The following is a 24,158-nucleotide window of genomic DNA, read 5'->3' on the forward strand; positions in this document are numbered from 1 at the left end:
TATGTGCTGATGGATGAGTTAAAATCTTAACTTTTTATATAGAAAATGAAGTCTAATTTGATCTGTTTTTATTTGGTAAAGTGAAGACACACCATAAGTAGTTTCTAGCCTTCATTATAAAAATTGTCATAATTACAAATGAAATGAGTAGCTTAAGCAAAAAGTGAATTTTGTTTTAAGGATAAAGGAATTTCACAAGGCTCCCATTGAGAAAAACTGGGCATGGAGACTATAAAAGATCTTTCATTTTGCATTTGGTCTCTTCTCTCTTTTTTTTTTTTTTTTTTTTTCTGAAGAGATCAGTCACCAAATAAAAGATGGCTGCTCTGCTGCTCTCTCTTTGGCATGTTGCACTGACTGGTTGCTTCTTGGTTGGGTATTCATATTCTGGGAGGGATTGCCTTCTATCCCTGTGAGCAGAATACAGAGAATAACCTGGGATATTGAGTTCTTAATCACGAGAGAACAAGGAGTCTGGGTTTTAGCTCTCACAGGTGGAGTATGTGGATGCAGAATAATGGGAAAAGTTTACAAAGGCTTGATCATCTAGCTTGGGCAGTTTTTAGGGGTGGAGGGAACTAGACTGTTAGAAACCGGAATCTGGCTTGTAATACAACCTTCATGCCAAATGTTCCCTGACAGGAATTACTGCATTTTGTTTTGTTGAGTTGAAGGTGAATCAAAGAACAAACATGTGTGAATGTGTGTGTATAACGTTCCTTTGTCATATATTTTGATTTTAATTTGTTACTCTAGACTTGATTGCTTTCTTTATTGGAATGTTTCCTTTTCTGTTTCTGTTTTGGTTTGTCTTTACAGAGGCAAATACAGGATCATATACATAACTCCAGAATTCTGTTCTGGTAACTTGGACCTACTCCGGCAACTTGACTCTAATATTGGTAAGTAACAAAAATAGGACTTTTGTGAACACAAAGTAAACTTATGGTTGGAGACTAGATTTCAATAAGACTGATTTCAAATGTTTGCTCTGATAGGAAATACAGGGCTATTTGCATACATGTATGTATCGTTTGTTACACTATAAACTTTATTGAGACAAAAATACTGTTCTTCGCTGGGCGTTGGTGGCGCACACCTTTGATCCTAGCACTCAGGACGCAGACGCAGGCGGATCTCTGTGAGTTCGAAGCTAACCTGGTCTACAGAGCTAGTTCCAGGACAGGCTCCAAAGCAATACAGAGAAACCCCTGTCTCGAAAAAAAAAACAAAATAAAAAAAAAATTCTGTTCTTCATTTCTGTTTCCTCAATACTTGGCACATAGTTGTCTATTTCAGTGTGCCACTGAATGAATGTTGAATCCTAGATTCTGGAGCTCATCTTTTTTCATCTTCTGACCCTAAATTAAATCAGTATAGTGGTTCTTCATTCTTGTTCATGCTAATCACTCTTTAAACTTTAGAAAAATGTTAAACTTGCAAACAGAGGTTTCTCTGTCCCACAGTGGCTTCTGAATAATCACTCCTAGGCTTAATATTAATTACAAACTGCTTGGTCAAACAGCTCAGGCTTATTCTGCCTTAGAAAATATAAATATAAATTAGTCAAATGCTGTGACACTGTACTTCAGCACTTTCATATGTTTTTGTTTGTTTGATGGTGGTTAGGTTAGGCTGAGAGTTCAAGAGGAGATAAATGCTACTACCCATATTTGAAACCTCAATTTGAATTTTATCCAACTTGCAGGATAAAATTGTTTTCCAGTTTGTAGGATCTCTTTGAAGAATGTAGTATTAAGTAATTTCATATAGGTTAAGTTTTCAGTATTGTACTGTGCTGGCTAGTTTTATGTCAACTTGACACAGGCTAGAGTCATCAGAGACGAGGGAACCTCAATTGAGAAAATGCCTTCCTAGGATTAGGATGTAGGCAAGTCTATAGAGAATTTTCTTAATTAGTGATTGATGGGGGAGAACTCAGCCCACTGTGGTTGGGGCATCCCTGGGCTGATAGCTCTGCGTTTTATAAGAAAGTAAGCTGAACAAACCATGAGGAGCAAAGTCAGTAAGCAACATCCTTCTGTGACCCCTGCATAAGCTCCTACATCAAAGTTCCTGCCCTGACTTCTATCAATGATGAAGATACTGTGGAAGTGGAAACCAAATAAGCCCTTCCCCCCCCAAGTGGCTTGGGTCATGGTGCTTTATCATAGCAATGATAACTGTGACATCGACCATATCATTTAATATTGTATATTAGGAATACATTTAATAGTTTTTCTTAACAAATACAAGGAAAGCAAACTTTTATGTATGTGATGAAACCAATAAAGAATGAATGCATAAATTAACATTTAAGTCAGTGGTTCTCAACCTTCCCAATGCTGCAATTCTTCAATACAGTTCCTCATGTTGTGGTGACCCCCAACCATAAAATTATTTTCATTGCTACTTCATAATTTTAATTTTGCTACTGTTACTAATTGTACTGTAAAAAACTGTGTTTTCTAATGGTCTTAGGTGACCCCTATGAAGGGGTTGTTTGGCTCCTAACGTGATTGTGACCCATAGGTTGAGAACCACTAATTTAAGGAACTATATTATCACAGTGTGCCTATACTGTCTATTTAGCTCTTGTATCCTATTAGCCTATAAAAAGTTCCTTTGAGCATTTCACTATGGGTTAAGCCCTATTACCTTACAGCTCATATCTAGAAAATTGCTATCCATGACTCTTGTGTTCTGAGTATGTTTTATTCCACTGTAGTATTAGTTTTATAATGATGTTAAATGAATAATTATTGTAAGTTAATCAACATTAAATGCTTTTTACAAGTAGTTACAAGTTTTTACTTTTTAACTTTTTACAATGGGTAAATTATGAATACTGCAGAGCTGAGTATAGCTCAAAGATGGTGTTTGCCTAGCGTGCTCCAGGCCTGAGTTCATGCCTCATTATGTTTAATTTTTGTTTGTTTGTTTTTTGAGACAGGGTTTTCTCCAAGTGCTGGGATTAGAGGCACCACCCAGCATGTTTAATTTTTTATAAATATTTTTATTTTTACTCTGTGTGTTGAGGTGCTTGTATGGTCTGAGGATAACTTGCAAGAGAAGAGGAGATAGTCTTCTTCAGCCATGTTGGTTCCAGGCATTAATCCTGGATTACTAGGTTTGAAGGGAAGTGCTTTTACCCACCAAAGCCTCTTATTCTCCCCAGACATTATATGCTTTTGTTTATTGTGGTTTTTCTTTTCATTCTATCCCCCCTCTCCTTTTCTTTCTTTCTTTCTTTCTTTCTTTCTTTCTTTCTTTCTTTCTTTAAGAAAGAAGCATTTGCTAGATATGGAAGTATAATCTAAATTCTAGGACTGATTCAGGAGGATCAAGAGTTTGAGGGTAGTCTGAGCTCCCTTCTGTTTTAAAAACAAACATAGAAGCAAGCAAACAAACCAACAAACCTCAAAAACAAGGATAAATATTTTCATCATTAGAGTGGAGGTTTTTTTTTTTTTTTTTTTTTTTTGCTTTTAATGGATGAAAATATTTTCTCTGGATGATTTAGAAAAAGGGATAAGCTAAATGAAAATTATTTTTGAAATATTTCCTCTAGGCTTTTGCTTGCAGGAAATTGTAAAATGCGTACAAAATGAATATACTCAGGATGTTATTTGTACAGTGGCCTGACATTTAACTAATCAGATTTGTCAGTTTTAGGTAAATGTTAAGTTTTTTTAAGGAGTCTGGATCTATAACAGAAATGGCAAACATACTTTTATATGGGATGCTTTCCCAGCTGCACTTGTAATTGTCTTTTAACTTTGGAAATGAGACTTGAGTGACAGGTATACTTAAATGAAATATATAGAGGACCTGGGAAGACATTTGAACTTTTGCATTCAAAGTGAATGTTATCCAAAGCTTAACTAACTGAATTAACTATACAGGTCAAAGTTCAACTCCATTAACAGCTTGTCCAATCTGCTGCTAAAGGCTTCTAATGCATTTAATTTAAAATCTAGCCATTTTAATTCCTAAAGTCAAAATACACTTGTATGAAGAACACTGGAATTTTTTCAACATTTACTGGTATTGCATACATATATATATATATATATATATATATATATATATACACACACACACACACACACACACACACACACACACACACACACAGACAGAACTTCTTTGTAGCTCATGATCTTAATGAATTGCCAGTATTTCTTTTGTCTCCTCTTAAGAAGTATGAAATCCTTGAGGTCAGCTGTATCTTCTTAGTTATCTAGAAAAGGCTTAATATAATTAATTTATGTAAACAGAGCCTCTCAGGTAAGTCTTGAACTCTTTGTAGCTGAAGATGGCTTTGAACTCCTGATGCTGGAATTAGATGCATGTGCTGCTACATTGGCTCTTGAAAAGGTGTGATCATAATGGCCATGTAACAATCGCAATGGTAGTATAGGTTTAATAAACTCCAATTGGTGCCAGGCCTCATCTGAGTATTTTATGTCAATGTTCTAACTTAGAGTAGTAATTGTCAGGTGCTCTTACTACCCACTGTACATTATTTTAGTTTATGATGAATGGTGTGTGTGTGTGTGTGTGTGTGTGTGTGTGTGTGTGTGTAAGTAAAAATGCCACTGTGTGTTTGTAGAGGTCAGAGAACACCATTGGGAGTCAATTCTTTATGTCCACTGTGGGTTTTGAGGGCTGAACTCAGTTTGTTGGGCTTTCAAGGCTTTTACCCACTGAGCTCTATGTTATAGTTCTGAGGACCCTGAGCACTGGAAAGATTTATAACTTGCTCAATGCTTTGTGTACAGCCAGTCTGATTCTAAAGCACATGTTTTTAATCACCTCATTGATAGAACATGATATCAAATAACAAAAAGTCATTTTTCTCTTAAAAATATTAATTTGGTAATTAATGGTAAAGGTATTACTAGTCAGTACTTTGAAATATCAGAAGATGTTTTGATAGATATCATTTCAAGGCACTGTTGATCTTGTTTTAGTGTATGGTGTGGGGCAGAGTGGAGAGTTAGATTCTTTTTTTGTCTACTTTGTACACAGTGGGATTTAGTTCTTTCCATTATATTTTATGTTAGACGATGTGAATGGCGTCCTGTCTTCATGCACTGACATTTCAGAGGAACTTCCTGCAATATGATATGTGCTCGATCATGGATAATGATGTACTTAATCAATTTGTGCTGATTATTTGTCTCTTTTGATAGCTAATCTATGAGATAAGATTAACATTATTGCCAAAGGAAAATAGGACAGTTCTTTTGAAAGGACATTGTTGCAGATGGTTTTTAAGTGATAATTTTGGAACAAAGTAATAGTAAGCAATTCTTCTCTTTGAGGACTAGTGATAAAAGCTAGATATAGTATATTGTTAGAATTAATATATAAAATTTTCCTTTACTCTAATGCCTTTTATTCATTTCTTCTTTCCTCCTATTCTTACTTATAAGTTTTGATATTATCTGGTATCATTTATGCTTCTTATGTGTTTATGTGTACCAAGCACTTTGATTTTGGTTATAATTTCTGTAAGGCATATATTCTAATAGAAGAAACCAATAGTGACAGTGTTTTTTCTTTTTGAACCTTATTTTCCCATGTATATTTTCTTTTTTGTAGGTATCACACTTATTGCTGTGGATGAGGCTCACTGTATCTCTGAGTGGGGCCATGATTTTAGAAGTTCATTCAGGACGCTGGGCTCTCTTAAGATAGCACTCCCATTGGTAAGCTTTGTCCCCACCCTCATCCTAGCTGAAGATTGAGCCCAGGGTTTTCACCACTAAACTCAATCCTGACCCCAGGTTTACTGTTTGGAAGTGACATACTTACCAAGTGCTTTTCAGGACTGGGTAATGTCTGAACAGCTAAAGACTGCTCTATAAAAGGAAGCACTTGTAGTTGGGGTACCCCTTATTCTACTTAATAATGATCCAAATGGTCAAGAATAATGATTGTGGGTATTTTTATTACAGTATATTGCCACAGCTATTTATTTTTAAAATCATCTACTATGCCTAATTTATTACAAGGGGGTGATTCCAAGCACCCACTGGGGTTCTTGGAACTGTATCCCTGTCACTAAGGAGTAATAACTGCTGGTTTTAACGGATAATTTCAAAACTTGTTTGCCAACTCTTGTCCCAGGGGGGAGTATCTAACCTGTGCCCTAGCAGCTAGGAATGTGAATAACACAAAATAAACATAGAGATATTTCTGTGATTTTTTGTTTTAACAACACAATTTTATGGTTCTTGAGGGTAAATTTCATAGAATGCAATGGAGTAGCTCAATGTCAAAGGTTGGACATTTCAGGTAGAGAGTATTCCTTAACAAGATACATGCTAACCTCAAAAGAAAGCCAACATTAGAATTTAAGCTTCCTTGTTTGACTGTTTGGTAACTGAAATGGCTAACTGGTGAGAAACATAAATGTAGTGATTAAGTAAACAAAACAAATCATCAACAATATCAAAAACTTAATGTTGCGGCTTGCAGATATAGTATGGAAGGAGAATAAAACTAATGTGGTTTGAGGTCTGAGTATGTGACTGGCTTTGGGTCAGGTCCTCTTGTCTCAGACAATCTCAGGGCCATTCATAAAGATAGCCATTATTATTATCATATTTCTTCAGTTGTCACAGGATAGCACATTTTCCTGGTTCTTTTTCTTTCCCGCCATGCCCTTCTTCTCAAGTCTTTTCTGTTTCTTTGTACCTCCCTGTTTTATGAAGGTCAGCATGCCTGGTAGATGCACTGACTTTTCTGTGTTAGTATTCAGGCATCTGTACTGGCCTGTCCTTGGGGCTCTGACAGGATAAGCCCTCAGCTTCAGCCACCAAGAGTACCACCTGTGCATATTCACTACGTTCCCTTTTAAAAGAGCCATGCCCACCTTCCATCCTCCCTCCCTCCCTCCCTTCCTCCCTCCTTCCCTCCCCCTCGCTCTCTTTCTCTCTCTCCCCCTTTCCTCTCTTCTCTCTCCTGCTGCTCCTGTCTGTGGAGGCCAGTCTCCTGCCTCTCCTTTCCCCCTTTTATTATCTTTTTTCCTAATTAAAAAAAAAAAAACCCTCTGCTTGAACCCTGTCTCATGGCATCATTCTCCTGAGTACTGCTTTTCTTAAATTACAACAGTTGTCTCCTATAGCATATAGATTTAAATATCATCTATCTATGGAGAACCCTCAAATTTACATCCCTGTCTTGGACTAATACCACCAAGATGTGATTGAGTTCCTCTGCTTACTTGCCAGCATTTGGTATTATCACTACATTCTATTTTAGCCATTTTATTGGATATGAATCATACATATTATAGGAGATTTATAGGATGTGTATGCACACAGTTGCCTACTTAATGTTTTCTCTTTAGGTTCCTAATGGGTACCTCAAACTTAATCTATCCCAAACTGATTTCTGGCAACCCTCCCACCCTGATTGCTTTTCCCTCAGACTATCTCACCTTGTCTACAGCAACACCAGAGAGTTTTGCTATACAGCCATGATTAAACTAGAGATCCTCCTGCCTTAGTCTCCCCTCCACCACCTCAGTGCTGGATTGTAAGTGTGTATTACTATACCTGATAACTTTTTACTTTTTACCACTCTCCACCTTGCATTTCAACATTAAGCAAATCTTGTGAGGTTTTTCAACTATATACAGACTCTAATCACTTCTCTCTGTATCCCTGCCATATCCCAGGTACTAGCCTACATCTTTCACTTAGGCTATTACAGTAACCTCTTGGTTTCCAACTCCAGTCTATTTCAGTACAGTAGTCAAAGTGATACATCTGAATTTGTCTGATAGATTTGCATCTTCTGTGTAAAGCCCTCTTGTAGTATGCCATTTCATTAAAAAAGGCAAAAATTGATGATAACTACATCTCACTGAGTTTTATGTTGTCTAGTCTCTCATTTTCATGGTGTCAGATAATGGGATCCGTTACTGGATTAAACCCTGGATCAGGTTAGAGCCCTCGTGATCCAGTCACCTCTCAGTAGCTGGGCCTGTTACACATGGATAAGACAATTTGTATCTAAACCATAATAAGAGGGAGTTTTTCTGTTTCTTTTGGTTTATATAAGCAGGGGGCAGTTACTCACTAATTACTTGGATGAATGAATGAATTGTGACCAGAAAGCTGGAAATTAGTGAAGTAGCTTTCCCACATAGGTAATTATAAAAGAGTTGGGTGTTAAATAGGTATATTATAGTATACTGTGCTGATTTCAAAACAAATGATTTGAAAGAGACAAACCTTAAGTAGCTCATAGTCCAGTGAGGGAGTTGAGATTCACAGTGGGAAAAGTAGAAGCAATAGAAACAAGTGATACATTGTGCATAGAATGTACAGGTAACACTGAAAGATGAATAGTGCCAGTAGCACAGCAGCACATGGGAGGGCGATGAAGGGCTTTCCATGATGCAAGACACTGCTCTGAAGGACCACTTTCTACTAAGTTAGGATAGTTTAATGAGATAGAGCTGTGCATTTGGAAATGAGGAAGAGTGCTCTTGTAATCCTTTTCTAGGCCCTTGATTCTAGGATTGTGTTAAAGGAGTTTAAATATTTTAAACAGCTCTTGAATACTCTTCAGGTAGAATTAAATCTTTTATTATGTCTGGCTCTGGACATAATGAGATCATTTCCAGTTCTTCCAGTGATTAAGCAGCATATTCCTCCAGTTGAGAGTCTTGGCAGGTTGTTCCTCAAGTAGGGACTAAGGATCCTTACCCTCTGGGGTTGTGTGTATAGTAATACACACTTTCTCTGTTAGAAAGTAGTAAAAGGCAAACTCGGTGGTGGTGTTGGTGCATGCCTTTAATCCCAGCACCTGGGAGGCAGAGGCAGGTGGATTTCTGTGAGTTTGAGACCAGCCTGGTCTCCAGAGCTAGTTCCTGGACAGCCAGGACTTTTCACAGAGAAACCCTGTCTCACAAAACAAACAAAGCAAAACAAAACAAAACAAAACAAAACAAGAAAAAAGAAAGTGGCAAGAAATGCCACCTGCTGGATATCAGTTTTCTTATGTCCTTGGTCTTACTGTTCTGAACCATTGCACTGGGATTACTGTTGCAAACCAGATTGCATCACACCAAATATTGTAGTAAATCTAAAATTCTAGAAACCACTGAACAAGTTGACATAAAAAGTCCATTTGGAGGGAATCATGAAAGTGAGCCCAGAGAAGCAGCAGCAGGTGAAAGCCATGTCTCCAACCAGGAGGAAGTAATTTTGAAGTCCATGAGACACATTGACTCTTCCCATTACTTTGTCCCAAGGACCCATTCAAAGGATCAGCACACAGTAGACACTGTAACTGAGACAAGAGAACAAATACCTAAAATCTGTGTGTATTTTACAGAGTATGAATTAGTCAGTCACGTGATCCAAATTGGAAACAGAATAGCTATATTTTCAGCCTTTCTGTCATGGAATATAAAATTAGAATCCATCTGCAGAGGTTATGAGGAAGCAGAAATTTTTTCAGCTTGTATTTATATATTTAGAAATACATCTAGGTACAATATATAAACATATACACTTACATATACACACATATGTGCATAAATCAGTTAATGAAAATAGGTTACAAATTTGAAAAAGAACAAAGAGGTTATATGGGAATGTTTGGAAGGAGGAAAGGGAATGAGGTATATGATGAAGTTCCGTTTTATTCTAAAAAATTAAAAGTATTCACATCTATAAATTAATATTTTGCTACATCCAAATATGCATCCTAACAATATTTTACCTTAATTTAGAGGAAGCAGAAATTTTGAGTCAGGTGTAGATTAGAAGAAAGGGCATATGATAGGTAGGATTTTAGTTGGGGGGGTGGTAGAGGAGGAAGGGAGGGAGAAGGGAACTGGGATCGTCATGTAATTCAATCTTGTTTGTAATTCAAATATATAAAAAATAAAAAACTAAAAAAAAAAAGTATTCAGAACTTCCAACAGGATAGCCTGGAGCCCAGGACATGGCGTGATGGGAGGTGGACACTTGAAAAAAAAAAATAGGATCCATCTAAATGTATAGTGCTGTAAGATTAATCTGCATTGTAATACATTTTGTTGTTTATTTTGCCAAAAATTGGTGAAGAGACACTGATCACAGCAACTCTTATAAAGGAAAACATTTCATTGTGGCTGGCTTACAGTTCAGAGGTTTAGTCCATTGTCATCATAGCAGGAAGCTATTTCTTAGTGCTGAGGATCAAACCCAGGGCTTTGGCTAAGCTAGTATTCTCCTATTAAGCCATACCTTCAGCCGATTAACTGTTCCTTTCTGTGTGTGACTGAAAATAAGCTTTATTTTTCTAAGCTCACAAAAATTAAGTAATGCTTGAAGCTTTGTCTGAATCAATAGTAGTTTTACTGGAACATACATTTTATATTGAACAATTTTATCTTTATTAATTTATATTGTTTGAAATAATGACTTTCATTATATCTCCATAACAGATTTAATGAACTTTCGTTATATTCATTCCCCAAGAAATTATATCTTGTTTTAATTTTAAGTCAAATTGTATACAATTTCTTTGCAAATTGGCAGACTGCACATGCATTTATACGTAACTACAAGATAAATGCTTAAATTGGTTTGTGAGGTAGTCACAATATATTTGAGTAACTATTTTTTATCAGGATATTGTTTCCTCTATCTACAACAGGTAAAAATATTTTTTAAAGAAAATTGTAGCCGGGCGTTGGTGGCGCATGCCTTTAATCCCAGCACCCGGGAAGCAGAAGCAGGCAGATCTCTGTGAGTTTGAGAACAGCTTGGTCTTCAAGAGCTAGTACTAGGACAGCCTCCAAAGCCACAGAGAAACCCTGTCTCGAAACCCTCCCTCCCCCCAAAAAAAGAAAAGAAAAAGAAAATTGTATTCTTAGCAATTGACTGGCTAGTAGTTTAGAAATAAATTTTAAGACAACCTTTTTTTCCTGATAATGAAATGGTGTTATGGTTTGAATGTAATTCCCATTATAATAGTGAAAAAACATGAAACATTTATATGGGAGGTATTTTGCTCCTTTGAATTTCTGAAAGAAATATTAATGTATTTCCTGCTACATACTATGCCTCCTGATTTTGCTGCTCATCCTGTCAAGAATTGTTAGACTGAAAATAGAATATGACTTGGACTCTTAAGGATCCAGTTAGTAGTATGTGTTTCACTTTCTATATATTTGTTATATCAGTATGGCATTGATAACTCAGTGAAACTGAAGAGGGTTTGACTGTCAAGTCTGTTGAGAGCGTTGCTTCTACAGCTGAAAAGCCGTATGCCATTATAATTTGTGACAAAATCTCACCAAAGCAAAGATGAATTGTTTCATGTAGTTAGGTTGTTAAATTATAACCCTGTCAAGCTTAATTGTAAATTATAGATTATTAAAAAAACAAATATAATATAATCCCTGCTTTTATCAGCACTAAAGTATAGATGACTAATAAGTAGTTTTAATTTAATGGGGCAAGATAAATTGCATTGAAATCTTAGGGATTTTCTGTTTGATTTACTAAGTAGGAGATAATTTTTCTCTTTAAAACACATCCTTCTTCTTTGCTCAGGGCATGTAGCTCAGTGATAGTGCACTGCCGCACCAAACCCAAAATCCTGGGTTCCCTCCCCAACACGATAAAAAGAAATGAATATTTAAATAAACAAAACAATAGCATGAAAATCATGGACATACTTCCTATGTTGTCATGACTGTTGGTTTGTGAAAAGACAGTGAAAATCAATGAGCTTCCTGCCATTTTAAAATCCATTCATACTGTATTTTACCCAGGTTCCAGTCATTGCACTCTCTGCTACTGCAAGTTCTTTGATCCGGGAAGATATTATACGTTGCTTAAACCTGAAAAACCCTCAGATCACCTGTACTGGGTTTGATCGACCAAATCTGTACTTAGAAGTTGGACGAAAAACAGGGAACATTCTTCAAGATCTAAAGCCATTTCTTGTTCAAAAGTCAAGGTAAAGCTATAACGACAAATGAAATTCTTCTTAATGAAGTTACTTAATTTTTTCTATTTCTTTTTATATTTTAGTGTTGCAAATTTTATAGAGCTTTGGTTCAAGTTGAGTGTAATATGACATGATCAATTCAGTGGCCTGGATTAAAGGACATTTAAAAATATTTTTTATTCTTTGAGAATTTCATACAATTTGGTTTAATCATAATTACCCCTTATTATTTTCCCAACTCCTCCAAGATCCAGTCATCTTTCTATGGCTCCCTAACTTCACACCCTTTTTCTTTTTTTTAAAAAAAAATGCATCAATTCTCATTGGTGCTGCCTATATATTTCTAGGTAGGGAACCATCCACATGTGTATGGTCAGCTAGTCAGGACCTATCCCCTTGAAGAAAACTAGCTCTCCCTCTGCCAGATGCTCTCAGCTATCTGTAGTGCCTCAGTCAGGGGTGGGGCTCACGGAACCCTTGTCCCGGTGCTGAGTGACTAGGCCCTGTGCAGACAACCACAGATACTCTGAGTTCATGGGTGCAGTGGTCCTGTCATGTCCAGGAGACACTGCTTCACCCGTTTCCTCTGACCATTGGCTTTTACAGTCCATTTCTCCACTCTTTCATGGTGCTCAAAGCATATATATTTTGTGGGAGGCAGAGGGATAGTTGGGCAGGAACTAATTTTTTTTTGTTTTTTTGTTTTTTGATTTTTTTCGAGACAGGGTTTCTTTGCATAGCTTTGGAGGCTGTCCTGGAACACACTTTGTAGACCAGACTAGCCTCAAACTCACAGCGATCCACTTGCCGCTGCCTTCCAAGTGCTTGGATTAAAGGCATGTACCTCTGCCGTCTGGCTTGGAACTAATTCTTTTGTGTTTAATCTTATACTATTATTTGAATAGGGTATATGCTTTTAATAATTTAGAAGTAAATGAAATATAAGGTATAAACCTTTCTTATTAGTTATATCTACTTTACTAATTACATGGCCCACCTCTGTTGTTGGGACTTTTTTTATAGTCCACTTGGAGTCTGTAGAGTTCCAAGGACTGTCCTAGGTGCTTTATACAAGCAAGAGGGCCAATTCCTCTAACTGATGAGGAAGCTACCTGTGTCTTTTAATCAGGAAACTGCCCATTGCACTTGTAAGATTTGTTTTGCTAAGTATATTTTACATGTTTTATTTTCTATGCTAAGAACTTTTATAATGCCATATTCTCTGCTCTGCCTACTGAATGAATAGTTGCTATTTTCATGATATGAAGTCATGTGAATAAAGTAAAATAATTTTCTCCTACCAGTATAAAAACAAAACAAATCCAGGTGAGTAAGAACTTAGAGAACTGTTAGTGTTCTCACTTCCAGAGTGGGTAAAAGTGGAAAAGACGGACCGGAGGTTAGGAAACACTGGTTCTTGTGGATCTTAGGGAATAATTTAAGTAACAACCAAGCTATGCTTGTTATTTAGAATAGAATAGGAATATAATGAATATATTCATAGTGTTTTGCTACTCTAGCATTTCCTTGAATATATTGTACTACAGTTTCCTTATATATAAAGGGACAAGTTCTCTTGACAAAGGCTTCTTTTAAACTGGACATTTCTATAGGCACGTCACTATCTAACCCCTAATCTCTGGTCCTGTTTCAATATACATTATTCTCAATGTCTATGGCTATTTCTCCTTATAGTGACCCTATCCCTTCTTAAAGATACATGTTTCTAGAAGTGCCTTCCCCCATCTTTATTTATTTATTTAAATTAGAAACAAGATTGTTTTACATGTCAATCCCCGTTCCCCCCCATCATTTGTGATATTGCATTTTCCCATTTTCCTGGCATTGTCTGCCTTACAGTATCTTATGCAAATTTTGTCTTCTCATTTTTATGTTAATTCTGCTAATTGATTAATTTTTTAACCCAGACTACTATAATCTTTCTTAACACACCTACCTCATTGGTGCTACTTGATTTATTCCATAGATAATTTTTAGGTTTATCATCTGCAGACACATCCTTAAACCTCAGAGTAATATTTTATCTTAACTCTTATGTAATATTTTATGCAACATGCAACAATGAAACTGCTCATCTACTTCTTCAATAAGTAAAGACTAATCTACTGTACTGCCTTTCTAGAAGTATTTATAGCCAGACCTCATGAGTTTTAAAATTAAGTTTTCTTCTGAAACAACCTGATTTCTGATTTTAACTCTAATTTGGGCCAGTCTTGAATGCCAGAATTCTGAGCTCACACTATCTGTTTCCATGTTTGTCTGCCCACATGTTTGAATTCCTGAGAGCTCCAGTGCTGGCTTTTTGGTCTGCTGACTCCTTAAGAACTTAGGAGAAAGCAAAGATTGTGTGGGATAAAACCCCAGCCACTCTGAAGCATACATGTAATAGATGTGTTTGCCTTTTCTGTCCCCCGCCCTCTCCACAGTACTGCCTGGGAATTTGAAGGTCCTACTATCATCTACTGTCCTTCAAGAAAAATGACAGAACAAGTTACTGCTGAACTTGGGAAACTGAACTTAGCCTGCAGAGCATACCATGCAGGCATGAACATTAACAAAAGGAAAGATGTTCATCATTGGTTCCTTAGAGATGAGATTCAGGTACGAGAACCAACCATCTTTCTCTGAATTCTTCATAGGAAATAGAAGTAGCCATCACATATTTTTTATTAGTTCAAATTAGAAACAAGCCTGCTTCACATGTCAATCCCTGCTCCCTCTCCCTCCCCTCCTCCCCCATCCCCCACCAACCCCCTATCCCATCCCCTCTTTGCTCCCCAGGGAGGGTAAAGCCCTCCATGGGGGATCCCCAAAGTCTGTCATATCATCTTGGGCAGGGCCTAGGCCCTCCCTCCCCCATGTATCCAGGCTGAGAGAGTATCCCTCCATGTGGAATGGGCTCCCAAAGTCCTTTCTTAAGCCAGGGATAAATATTGATCTACTACCAGAGGCCCCATAAAGTGCCGAGGCCTCCTCGCTGACATCCGCGTTCAGGGGTCTGGATCAGTCCCGTGCTGGCCTCCCAGACATGAGTCTGGAGTCCATGCTCCCCCTTGTTCATTTCATCTGTTTCTGTGGGTTTTACCAGCCTTGTCTTGAACTCTTTACTCATCACCCCTCCCTTTCTGCAACTGGGTTCCAGAGTTCAGTTCAGTGTTTAGCTGTGGGTGTCTGCCTCTGCTTCCATCAGCCACTTAGATAGATCCATGTCTATCACAATGCACAAAACTTAAGTCCAAATGGATCAAAGACCTAAACATAAATCTAGCCACACTGAACCTCTTAGAAGAGAAAATGTGAGGTACCCTTGAATGAATTGGTACAGAAGACCGCTTCCTGAATATAACACCAGTAGCAAAGACATTGAGATCAACAATTAATAAATGGGACCTCCTGAAACTGAGAAGCTTCTGTAAGGCAAAGTCTGTCAGCAAGACAAAACAGCAGCCCACAGAATGGGAAAAGATCTTCACCAACCCCATATCTGACAGAGGACTGATATTCAAAATATACAATGAACTCAAGAAGCTAGCCACCCAACACCAAACAATGAAATTAAAAAGTGGGGTGCAGAACTAAATAGAAAAGTCTCAACAGAGGAATCTAAAATGACTGAAAGACACTTAAAGTGTTCAACATCCTTAGTCATCAGGAAAATGCAACTCAAAACAACTCTAAGATACCATCTTACACTGGCCAGAATGGCTAAAATCAAAAACACCAATGACAGTCTATGCTGGAGAGGATGTGGAGAAAAAGGAACACTCCTCCATTGCTGGTGGGAGTGCAAATTTGTAAGACCACTTTGGAAGTCAGTATGGCAGTTTCTCAGGAAAATGGGAATCAGTCTACCTCAAATCCAGCAATTCCTCTCTTGGGCATATACCCAAAGAATGCACATTCATACAACAAGGACATCTGTTCAACTATGTCATAGCAGCGGTGTTTGTAATAGTCAGAACCTGGAAGCAACCTAGATGCCCCTCAACTGAAGAATTGATAGAGAACATGTACATTTACACAATGGAGTACTACTCAGTGGAAAAAAGCAATGGAATCTTGAAATTCTCAGGCAAATGGATGGAACTAGAAGAAACCATCCCGAGTTTTGTGACTGGGTTACAAAACCAGGTAACTCAGTCACAAAAAGACAAACATGATATGTACTCACTCATATATGAATTTTAGACATAGAGCAAAGGATCATCAGCCTACAATCCTCTTCACCAAAGGAACTAGGAAACAAGGAGGACCCCAAGAGAAGAATGCCCGGAGAAGGGGAAGGGGCGAGGATCTCCTGAACTAATTGGGAACATGGGGGTAGGGGAGAGGGAGTTGGGGGAATGAGAATGAGATGGGGAGAAGAGGAGCGGAGAGGGGGAAATGGGGGAGCAGGAAGGTTGAGTTGGGGGAAGAATAGAGGAGAGCAGGATGAAAGATACCATAATAGAGGGAGCCATTAAAGGTTCAAGGAGAGATGTGGCACTAGGGAGATTTCCAGAGATCTACAAGGATGACACCAACTGGCAATTTAAGCAATAGTGGAGTGGCTACCCTAAATGCCCTTCCCCTATAAATGAGACTGATGACTACCTTATATGCCATCCTAGAGCCATCAAATATTTTTTCATCAGTTTTTTCAAAGCCTACCTCCTCCAACAAAGCACACCAGCTAATAGTATAGTATAGTTTTTTTTGTTGTTGCTTTTTGTTTTTTTGAGGCAGGGTTTCTCTGTGTCTTTGGAGGCTGTCCTGGAACTAGCTCTGTAGACCAGGTTGGTCTCGAACTCACAGAGATCTGCCTGCCTCTGCCTCCCGAGTGCTGGGATTAAAGGCGTGCGCCACCAATGCCTGGCCCAATCGTATAGTTACTGTGATAAGGGTAATCATTATATGGTGAAAATAGGTGTAACAAGCCACATAGTTTAGTGTAAATAGCAAATTGTATCTCTTACTGAGCAACACAGAGCAGAAACAGTAGCTCTGGCAAAGTAGGTTTTATACTGAGAGTGGCAGTCTAGGAAGTTGAAACCTGAGGAGAGCCTAATTTTGTCAAGTAGGTAAGTCAAGTAGGTAATTTTGTCAAGTCGAGGTCAGTAGGTAATGAGGGCAAAGGCATTGGTTGCAGAACCCCAGGAAGGAGCAGCAGGTGCATTGATACTGTCATATGAGAGCATACTTGGTTCAGAGAAGGAGTAGTTTGGAGTGGGTGGAGGGAAAGATGAGTGGTAGGAATGGCATGGTGGTGTTGGGGAGTGAGAAAGCAGAAAGTTTGCATTGGGCGGTTGGCCAGCTTTTGAGATGAGAAGGAGCAGTGGGTACAGGACTTGCCTCCTAGACTGAAAGCATCAATTCTTGTCCTTCCTATTCTTTCCAATGGTAGGAACAGCTCATATGCTCGTTTATAGATTCTTGTCCACATTTATTAAAATGTGTATTATTTCAGGGCTAGGGCATTTTGTTGGATACATCTGTCTTACTTCCTGTCTTAGTTACTTTTCTGTTACTGTGCTAAGATACATGAACAAGGCGACTTACATAAGAACCAGATTGCTGAGGGCTTACAGTTTCAGAGCTTGAGTCTGTGATCATCATGGTGGAAAGCAAGGCAGCAAGCAGGAAGGTGTGATAGTGGAGCAGTAGCTGAGAGCTCACATCTTGATCCATACTACACACCAGGCAGAGAGAACTAACTGGAATGAAACCTCAGAGCCTCCCTCTTAGTCTACCTCCTCCAACAAAACCACATCACCTAATTCTATGCAAACAGTTCTACCACCTGGGGATCAATATTCAATATGAATGTACGAGGGCCATTCTCATTCAAACCACCACGCTGCCAATGTATAACTTGATTGAAGCAGTAATATTTTAAAAGATGGTTTAAGACTCTAAAGTGATCCTTTCTAATGCAGAAAGTCACTGATTTGAGTCCATCTTATAAAAATTAAAGTTTATATCAATAGTTGTATTCTAGTTAATATCAGGTTGTGTTTTGTCTAACAGCTGGTCCTGTAGAATCTTTCCTGGCCATTATTCAAAAGCTTCACATATGTTTTGAAACCTTTCTCTTTCTTAATGTGGAGAAATACGTGTTATCATTTGTGTTCAATTGTCAGGGACTTTTAGAATTGATTACTTTCTATTGAGTGTTTATTGAGTCCTAATGAATCCATGAATGTAACGATTTATAAATAGTCCTTTCTGGTATTTCCCAATGTATTTCTCTTTTAGGGAAGCCACAAAAGCTAGCCTTTGTAGTTCTTCATATGTTTGACTGAAGCTTGGAATCATTTTCTATTTGAAAATTTTAGAAAAAAATAGATTTTTCTTTATTAATTATGTACTCAAGTCAAATCCACAAGTACATCTCGATTTCCATTATTTTTGTCACTGTTTATTCACAAATTTTACCTCAACCTTTAGATTTGTCCTTCCTATATTTTAAGATACCTTTAATTGAATGAAATTATGACTAACATGTTTGGTAAAATAACTTTAATTTATACCTGAAAGTTTTGGGGGGGGTAGTTTGAAAATCTGGTTAGTGGATTAGTTGACATCAGGTGAACAAATAATCTGGGTAACATTAGAATTATATTGCTTATTAACTACTAGCTATGTCAAACTTGTTTTCTTTACCCAAAGCTTTTACTTTCCACATTTGTGCCTTTATTACCATTTTCTCATTCTTATTTTGCATGTATTCTTCCTTACCTACTTTCTGTCATTCTCCTGGCCTAGAACACGTTTTCAAAAACACTCTAATTTTATTTGCACATGCAGATACTTTTGTTGTGTCTTTAGTGAGACATCTTCTTCCATCCCTTCTCCAATCCTTCCCACTGACTCTGTAGGTGTTTACTACTCTATCTTGCCATAGTTTGCTTACATTGCTATCTTAATTTATTGCTACATTTTTTGCTTATTGTTTTGTATTCTTGTTTTTAAAGATTTTTATTTTCTATGTATTCATCACTAATATTCCATGACTTTTTTTCCAACCATCTAAATGCTGTTTTAGTAGGTTCTTTATATTAGGTTTGACAGTTTTATCTTCTTGGTATTATTTATACCCATCTTAAAGATGTAGCATTAACTGCATTTCACTGTGCAGGCGTGAATGATGTAATTCTTAGAATAAGGCATTCTGTTATCAGGCGAGGACACTTAAAACTTCATAATAATACAAAAGTTTTATTTACTATAGTAACTGTTTCTCATAGCTGCAGGTATCTAGAGAAACTGTTTTGTTGGCTGCTTCTTATAGAGATGAATAGAAATCACACTTTATGGTCACTATCCTTATTTGTATTTGGACAGATAATCTTTTAGTCTGTAAGTGATTCATTGGATTTATATTCAATTCAGCTTTATATCAATGAACAAGCTATTGTTTTACTTTTTAAGTTTTAGTTATATTGAAATGTGACTTTCACTGTGTTTTTGTTTATTCTCAGTGTGTTGTAGCTACTATAGCTTTTGGAATGGGCATTAATAAAGCTGACATTCGCAAAGTTATTCATTATGGCGCTCCTAAGGAAATGGAATCCTATTACCAGGAAATCGGTAGAGCTGGCCGTGATGGTCTTCATAGTTCTTGTCACTTACTCTGGGCTCCAGCAGACTTTAACTTAACTAGGTAAAAATGCTTATTGTTTTCACCTTAAAAATTTCTTTTTCCCTTTCTAGTAAAGTCTTGGAGACTTTCTTTACTCTTGTTTCCATGGTTTGTTTCATAAGGTCACCAAAATTTCAGGTGATCTGTGAGTGTATTTAAAAGGGTCACAAACGAAAAATGAGCAAAACTAACAGAATATCCATGGAAACCATTTGTGGTAAGTCTTGTCACACAGGACATGATCCACTTCTACCAACTTCCAGTTAGTATGAGGAGCTAATAAGGTCAGGACTCTCCTTGGACGTGTAACATAGGTCTTATGGGATACTGTCCTGTTGTTGTACAGTGGTGAGCAGTTCTCACCCTTTAAATCCTTGAGTGATATGTCTCCAGTTTTATTTAATTAGATACCATGTATTTTGCTAAGTTTTTCTTCCAGTGTTCTAATTGTGCTTATTTTAAAGCATATGTTCAATTCTCCTTTGACTTTCTTTACTCTTGTTTCCATGGTTTGTTTCATAAGTGCATCCCATTGCTCATAGACTGTGAAAATTGCCTTGTTGACTATGCATGGATAATCATGTCACAGTGCATTGATATAGTGGTGTCATAAAACAGTAGGTGTTCACTGTTCAATTTCAAGAAAAGGAAAACTACTTAAGTACTAAGTGAGTTGCCACTTAAATTCTGTCAGATTATATTGAAAGAACAGCTTCAACCTGCAAAATCTTAGGGCTAGTATTTACCTGTTTATCTATAGGGAATCAGGGAAAGAAGCGTGTACAATGCAATCAGTGAACCTGCCAACATAAGGGAGTTTTCAAATATTCTTCCAGGTTGATGAGTAAGTTAGGATCTTCTTTGTTCTTAGTGAACATATTAGTTCATTTTAATAAAATGATTACTGAGCCTACCCAGTGCAGGTATTGTTCATCTTCATCATTCCTCAAGGTGTTGAGTAAGCACCATGTTCTAAGAGCTGAGCTTGATGCCAAGGATACAAAGCTAAATAAAAAGCAGACATGGTGCCTGCATTTGTAGGTCCGCTCCAGCTGGGATGGGAGATCTTATCTAGAGAACTGCATATGTACGAATGGATAGCATTCTTTTTACTATTCTCATTTTCCATTTGGAAATGTCAATTATTAATTTTTTAAGACCATACAAATATATTTTTGTTTTTGTTTGTTTAAGAGAGTCTCACTCTGTAGCATTGGCTGGTATAGAATGTAGACCAAGCTGGCCTTGAACTCACAACCATCCCTCTGCCTCTGGAATGTTGGAGTTAAAGGTGTGTGCTACCGTCTCTGGCCCAAATATGTTTGATAAATGCTATGTGTTATGCTATGAAGGAAAGTTGCTTAGAGTAGAGAGTGCTGTTTTCCAACTTGAAAAGTCAGGTAAGACTTCCCTGAATAAGTGGTAGCTAAAAAGATTTGGATTAGATAAGTAATGGTGTGTGATAAAACATAAGGTCTTTCTTCTAGGAATAGTCAGTATGTTTTACTTTATAACATGTAGAGCTGAACTCTGTAAGCAAGCATTCTTAACCACTGAGCTGTTCTTCAGCCCAGGCATTTCTGTCTTTATCAAGCTTTTTTGAAACTAAAGTAAATTGGATAGAACACATCTATGCAAGCTACTATTAAATTTGGAATATATAAAATGACAGTTGGTTAATACCAGATCTTATTTTATTTGTGCTTTATGATACCATGCTGGAAACATTTATAGGTCTGAGTTTTCTGAGTCAAGCTCATCAATAGTTACAGTTCTGGTTTGCGTGGGTTTGAAATGGTATCCTAAGAGGTTTATCTCATTAAGATTGATCAGGAAGTAATAGAACACCCATACAGTTGTCACGTCTTATCCATGGGTATTCATCTAGGACCCTCAAGATACCAAAAATCCCACCATGTTCAAGTCTCTTGTACAAAATAGCACAGTATTTGGAGGATTAAGCTGTCCTTTGAAAAGCCAGTGGGATAAAGGTTCATACTAGAGTGATGAGACTCTTTCAGTGTTCCTTTCATAGTTGCTTTAACTTTCTCATAAAATATCAATTAAAATAAAAGAGAAATTTCCTGTGAAAAGCCCAGGATCCATATATTAGAAAGCTCACAAGAAACCATGACGTATGTGGTCTGTAAATCAAAATGAAAGCCTTCAAAGTCATTAATGAAATTCTCTTGTTAGGGAAAGAATACAGACCATTTCTAGGGGGATAGAAATATTCTTTACTGTGAGGCAGTAAGGGATTTTGTGGGTTATAAAAATAAAATAACAAAACTGACAGTATAATTTTAAATATGCTTGGGATTTTCAATTTTCAGGCATCACTTTCTTGAGATACACAATGAAAAGTTCCGACTACATAAATTAAAGATGATGGCAAAAATGGAAAAATACCTTCATTCCAGTCGATGCAGGCGACAGTATGTATTATGGTACTTTAAAATAGTTAATTAAAAGTACTTTTAAAGACTATTTGCTGTATGCATGCTGAATTTTAGGGCAGTTTTATTTGTGTTTAGATAAATTGATATTAAGTAATGCGCTCCTAAATAAGTACAGTAATTATGGTATTAACCTCATTCTGAGTGGTGGGTTTAACATGTCCATATTTGTTCTTTAATTTAAAACATTCTCTTTGTCAGAATCATCTTGTCCCATTTTGAGGACAAACGACTACAAAAGGCCTCCTTGGACATTATGGGGACTGAAAAATGCTGTGATAATTGCAGGTCCAGGTAAAAATTTCTTCTGGGTGAATTATCTGGAAACTATTGTTTCATTACATTTTTATTGGCTGATAAGTAGTTTAGTTTTTTAAAAATGACAGTTACTTTATTTAAAATAAAACAATGTGAAGAGGTTTACTTTTATACAATAAAGTCATAAAATGGTAATCACAGCTAGTCAACTGTTGCATTTATATTTAAATAGCCTAAAAAGACTCATTAAAGGCATAAATTACCAAAATGGATTTAAAGAATACTATCTGATGTTTTCCATAATATATAAATATTCCATAATAAATAAATATACAAATAGTTTAAAAATAATGAAATAGAAAATACTGTGAAAATACTAATCAAAAGAAAACCTAAGTTACTATTTCAGTATTAGCAGTGGGGACTTTGGAGTAAAACATAATAAAGAAGGACACTGAACAATACAAAAGTGTCAGAGTTCTTCAGAGAAATGGCACCAAGGATAGAGCAAGGGCGAGGGCCTGGGCAAGGGTGTGTGAAAGGGGGAGAGGGCACTAGGGGAAGAGATGGAAAGAACAGAGAAGAAGCCAGGTGGTAACGGGCATTGTTGGCAAGTCTTAAAACTTGTAGTGTAAGCCAGTGGTCTGGACATTACCTCAGGCCAGAGCTGATGTTACAGCATTGCAGAATTTCTTATCCAGCAAGCTAAGTTTTGCTAAGACTTTCAACTCAAAGAGGGTAATTATTGAGCCTAATTTATGTGTTTAAAGTCATCTGCTCATAAGCAGTATTCACATCTACAAAATACTTTTGCTGTGGCATCTAGTTTGTTGTCTGGCCAAACAACTGAGCCCCACAGTATAGCCTCTTTGATACACTAGCCATACAAACCTGAAGACATAATCCCAAATGTGCACAGACTTCATATAAGAACCTACAGAGCCAAAAGAGGGAACCCACAAGTGTACTTGGTGACATCAACACCTGCTTACAAGCCATTAATAGAATTAATGGACAAAAATGGGTAAGGAATGACTAGAGTGATGGGCATGCCTGTTACTGAAGGACTCAGAGGTTTGGACAGGAAGACCAAGAGTCTGAGGCCAGCCTGCACTACAAGTGACTTCAAGAAGAACCTAGATCCCATAAGGAGAATGTGCCTTAACATACCAAGAACAAAAGCAAAAGCAATACTCAAAACAACCACGTCCCACTCCCAAAGCCCCCAAACTAAACCCCACTAAATTCATGAGGAGACAGAAGAGATAAAGAGGTCTACCAGCAAACCAGTCCTAATTAATTTCTTAAGAGCATTTCACCCATTCTCTTCAAGGGCAGTTAGAATACTTAGGCACATATGTTTTCCTTTAAATCATCAAACAAACCCTGACAAATGAAGAAATTCTCTATTTGGATAAAATATGTTCTTTACTTTAATGGAGGCAAGCTAGAAAGCAGCAGTGAAAAGAAAAGGGAACTTTCCAAACCCTTAGAAATAAAACAATGTACTTCTAAATAATTTGTGAGTCAGAGCCACACAGCAAATCAGAAAACGTTGTATTAAGAATATGAAATGTCTAGGATATAGCTAGTGTGATTCTGCCAAATAATTTATAAGTGTTAAACACAACATTAAGGAACATACATTTCAAACAAATAGCTAAGTATTCATTTTATGAAACGGGCAACCAAGAGGAAAATCAGCAGGAAGAATGTAATAAGAATAAGTGCATAATTAAGTGAAATAAAAAACAAAAGCAGTAGAGAAAATTCAGTGAACCCCAAAGTTCATTATTTTCAAAAGTAAAAAAAAAAAAAGAAAAACAAAA

General features: G+C 37.0%; 1 protein-coding gene across 7 annotated transcripts in view; it reads left to right on the top strand.

The window, feature by feature from the left end:
• Positions 1 to 24,158, top strand: part of Wrn (WRN RecQ like helicase) — a 104,261-nt gene that overhangs the window by 51,898 nt on the left and 28,205 nt on the right. For all 7 annotated transcript variants that reach the window (XM_027391286.2, XM_027391285.2, XM_027391287.2 and 4 more), the window contains 7 exons: positions 820 to 902; positions 5,611 to 5,717; positions 11,795 to 11,982; positions 14,421 to 14,595; positions 19,455 to 19,636; positions 21,949 to 22,050; positions 22,273 to 22,365. In XM_027391286.2, the coding sequence (XP_027247087.1) occupies positions 820 to 902; positions 5,611 to 5,717; positions 11,795 to 11,982; positions 14,421 to 14,595; positions 19,455 to 19,636; positions 21,949 to 22,050; positions 22,273 to 22,365 (930 nt within the window). The remainder of the gene's footprint in view (positions 1 to 819; positions 903 to 5,610; positions 5,718 to 11,794; positions 11,983 to 14,420; positions 14,596 to 19,454; positions 19,637 to 21,948; positions 22,051 to 22,272; positions 22,366 to 24,158) is intronic.

The sequence above is a fragment of the Cricetulus griseus genome (genome assembly GCF_003668045.3).
Source record: "Cricetulus griseus strain 17A/GY chromosome 1 unlocalized genomic scaffold, alternate assembly CriGri-PICRH-1.0 chr1_1, whole genome shotgun sequence".
Classification (NCBI taxonomy): domain Eukaryota; kingdom Metazoa; phylum Chordata; class Mammalia; order Rodentia; family Cricetidae; genus Cricetulus; species Cricetulus griseus.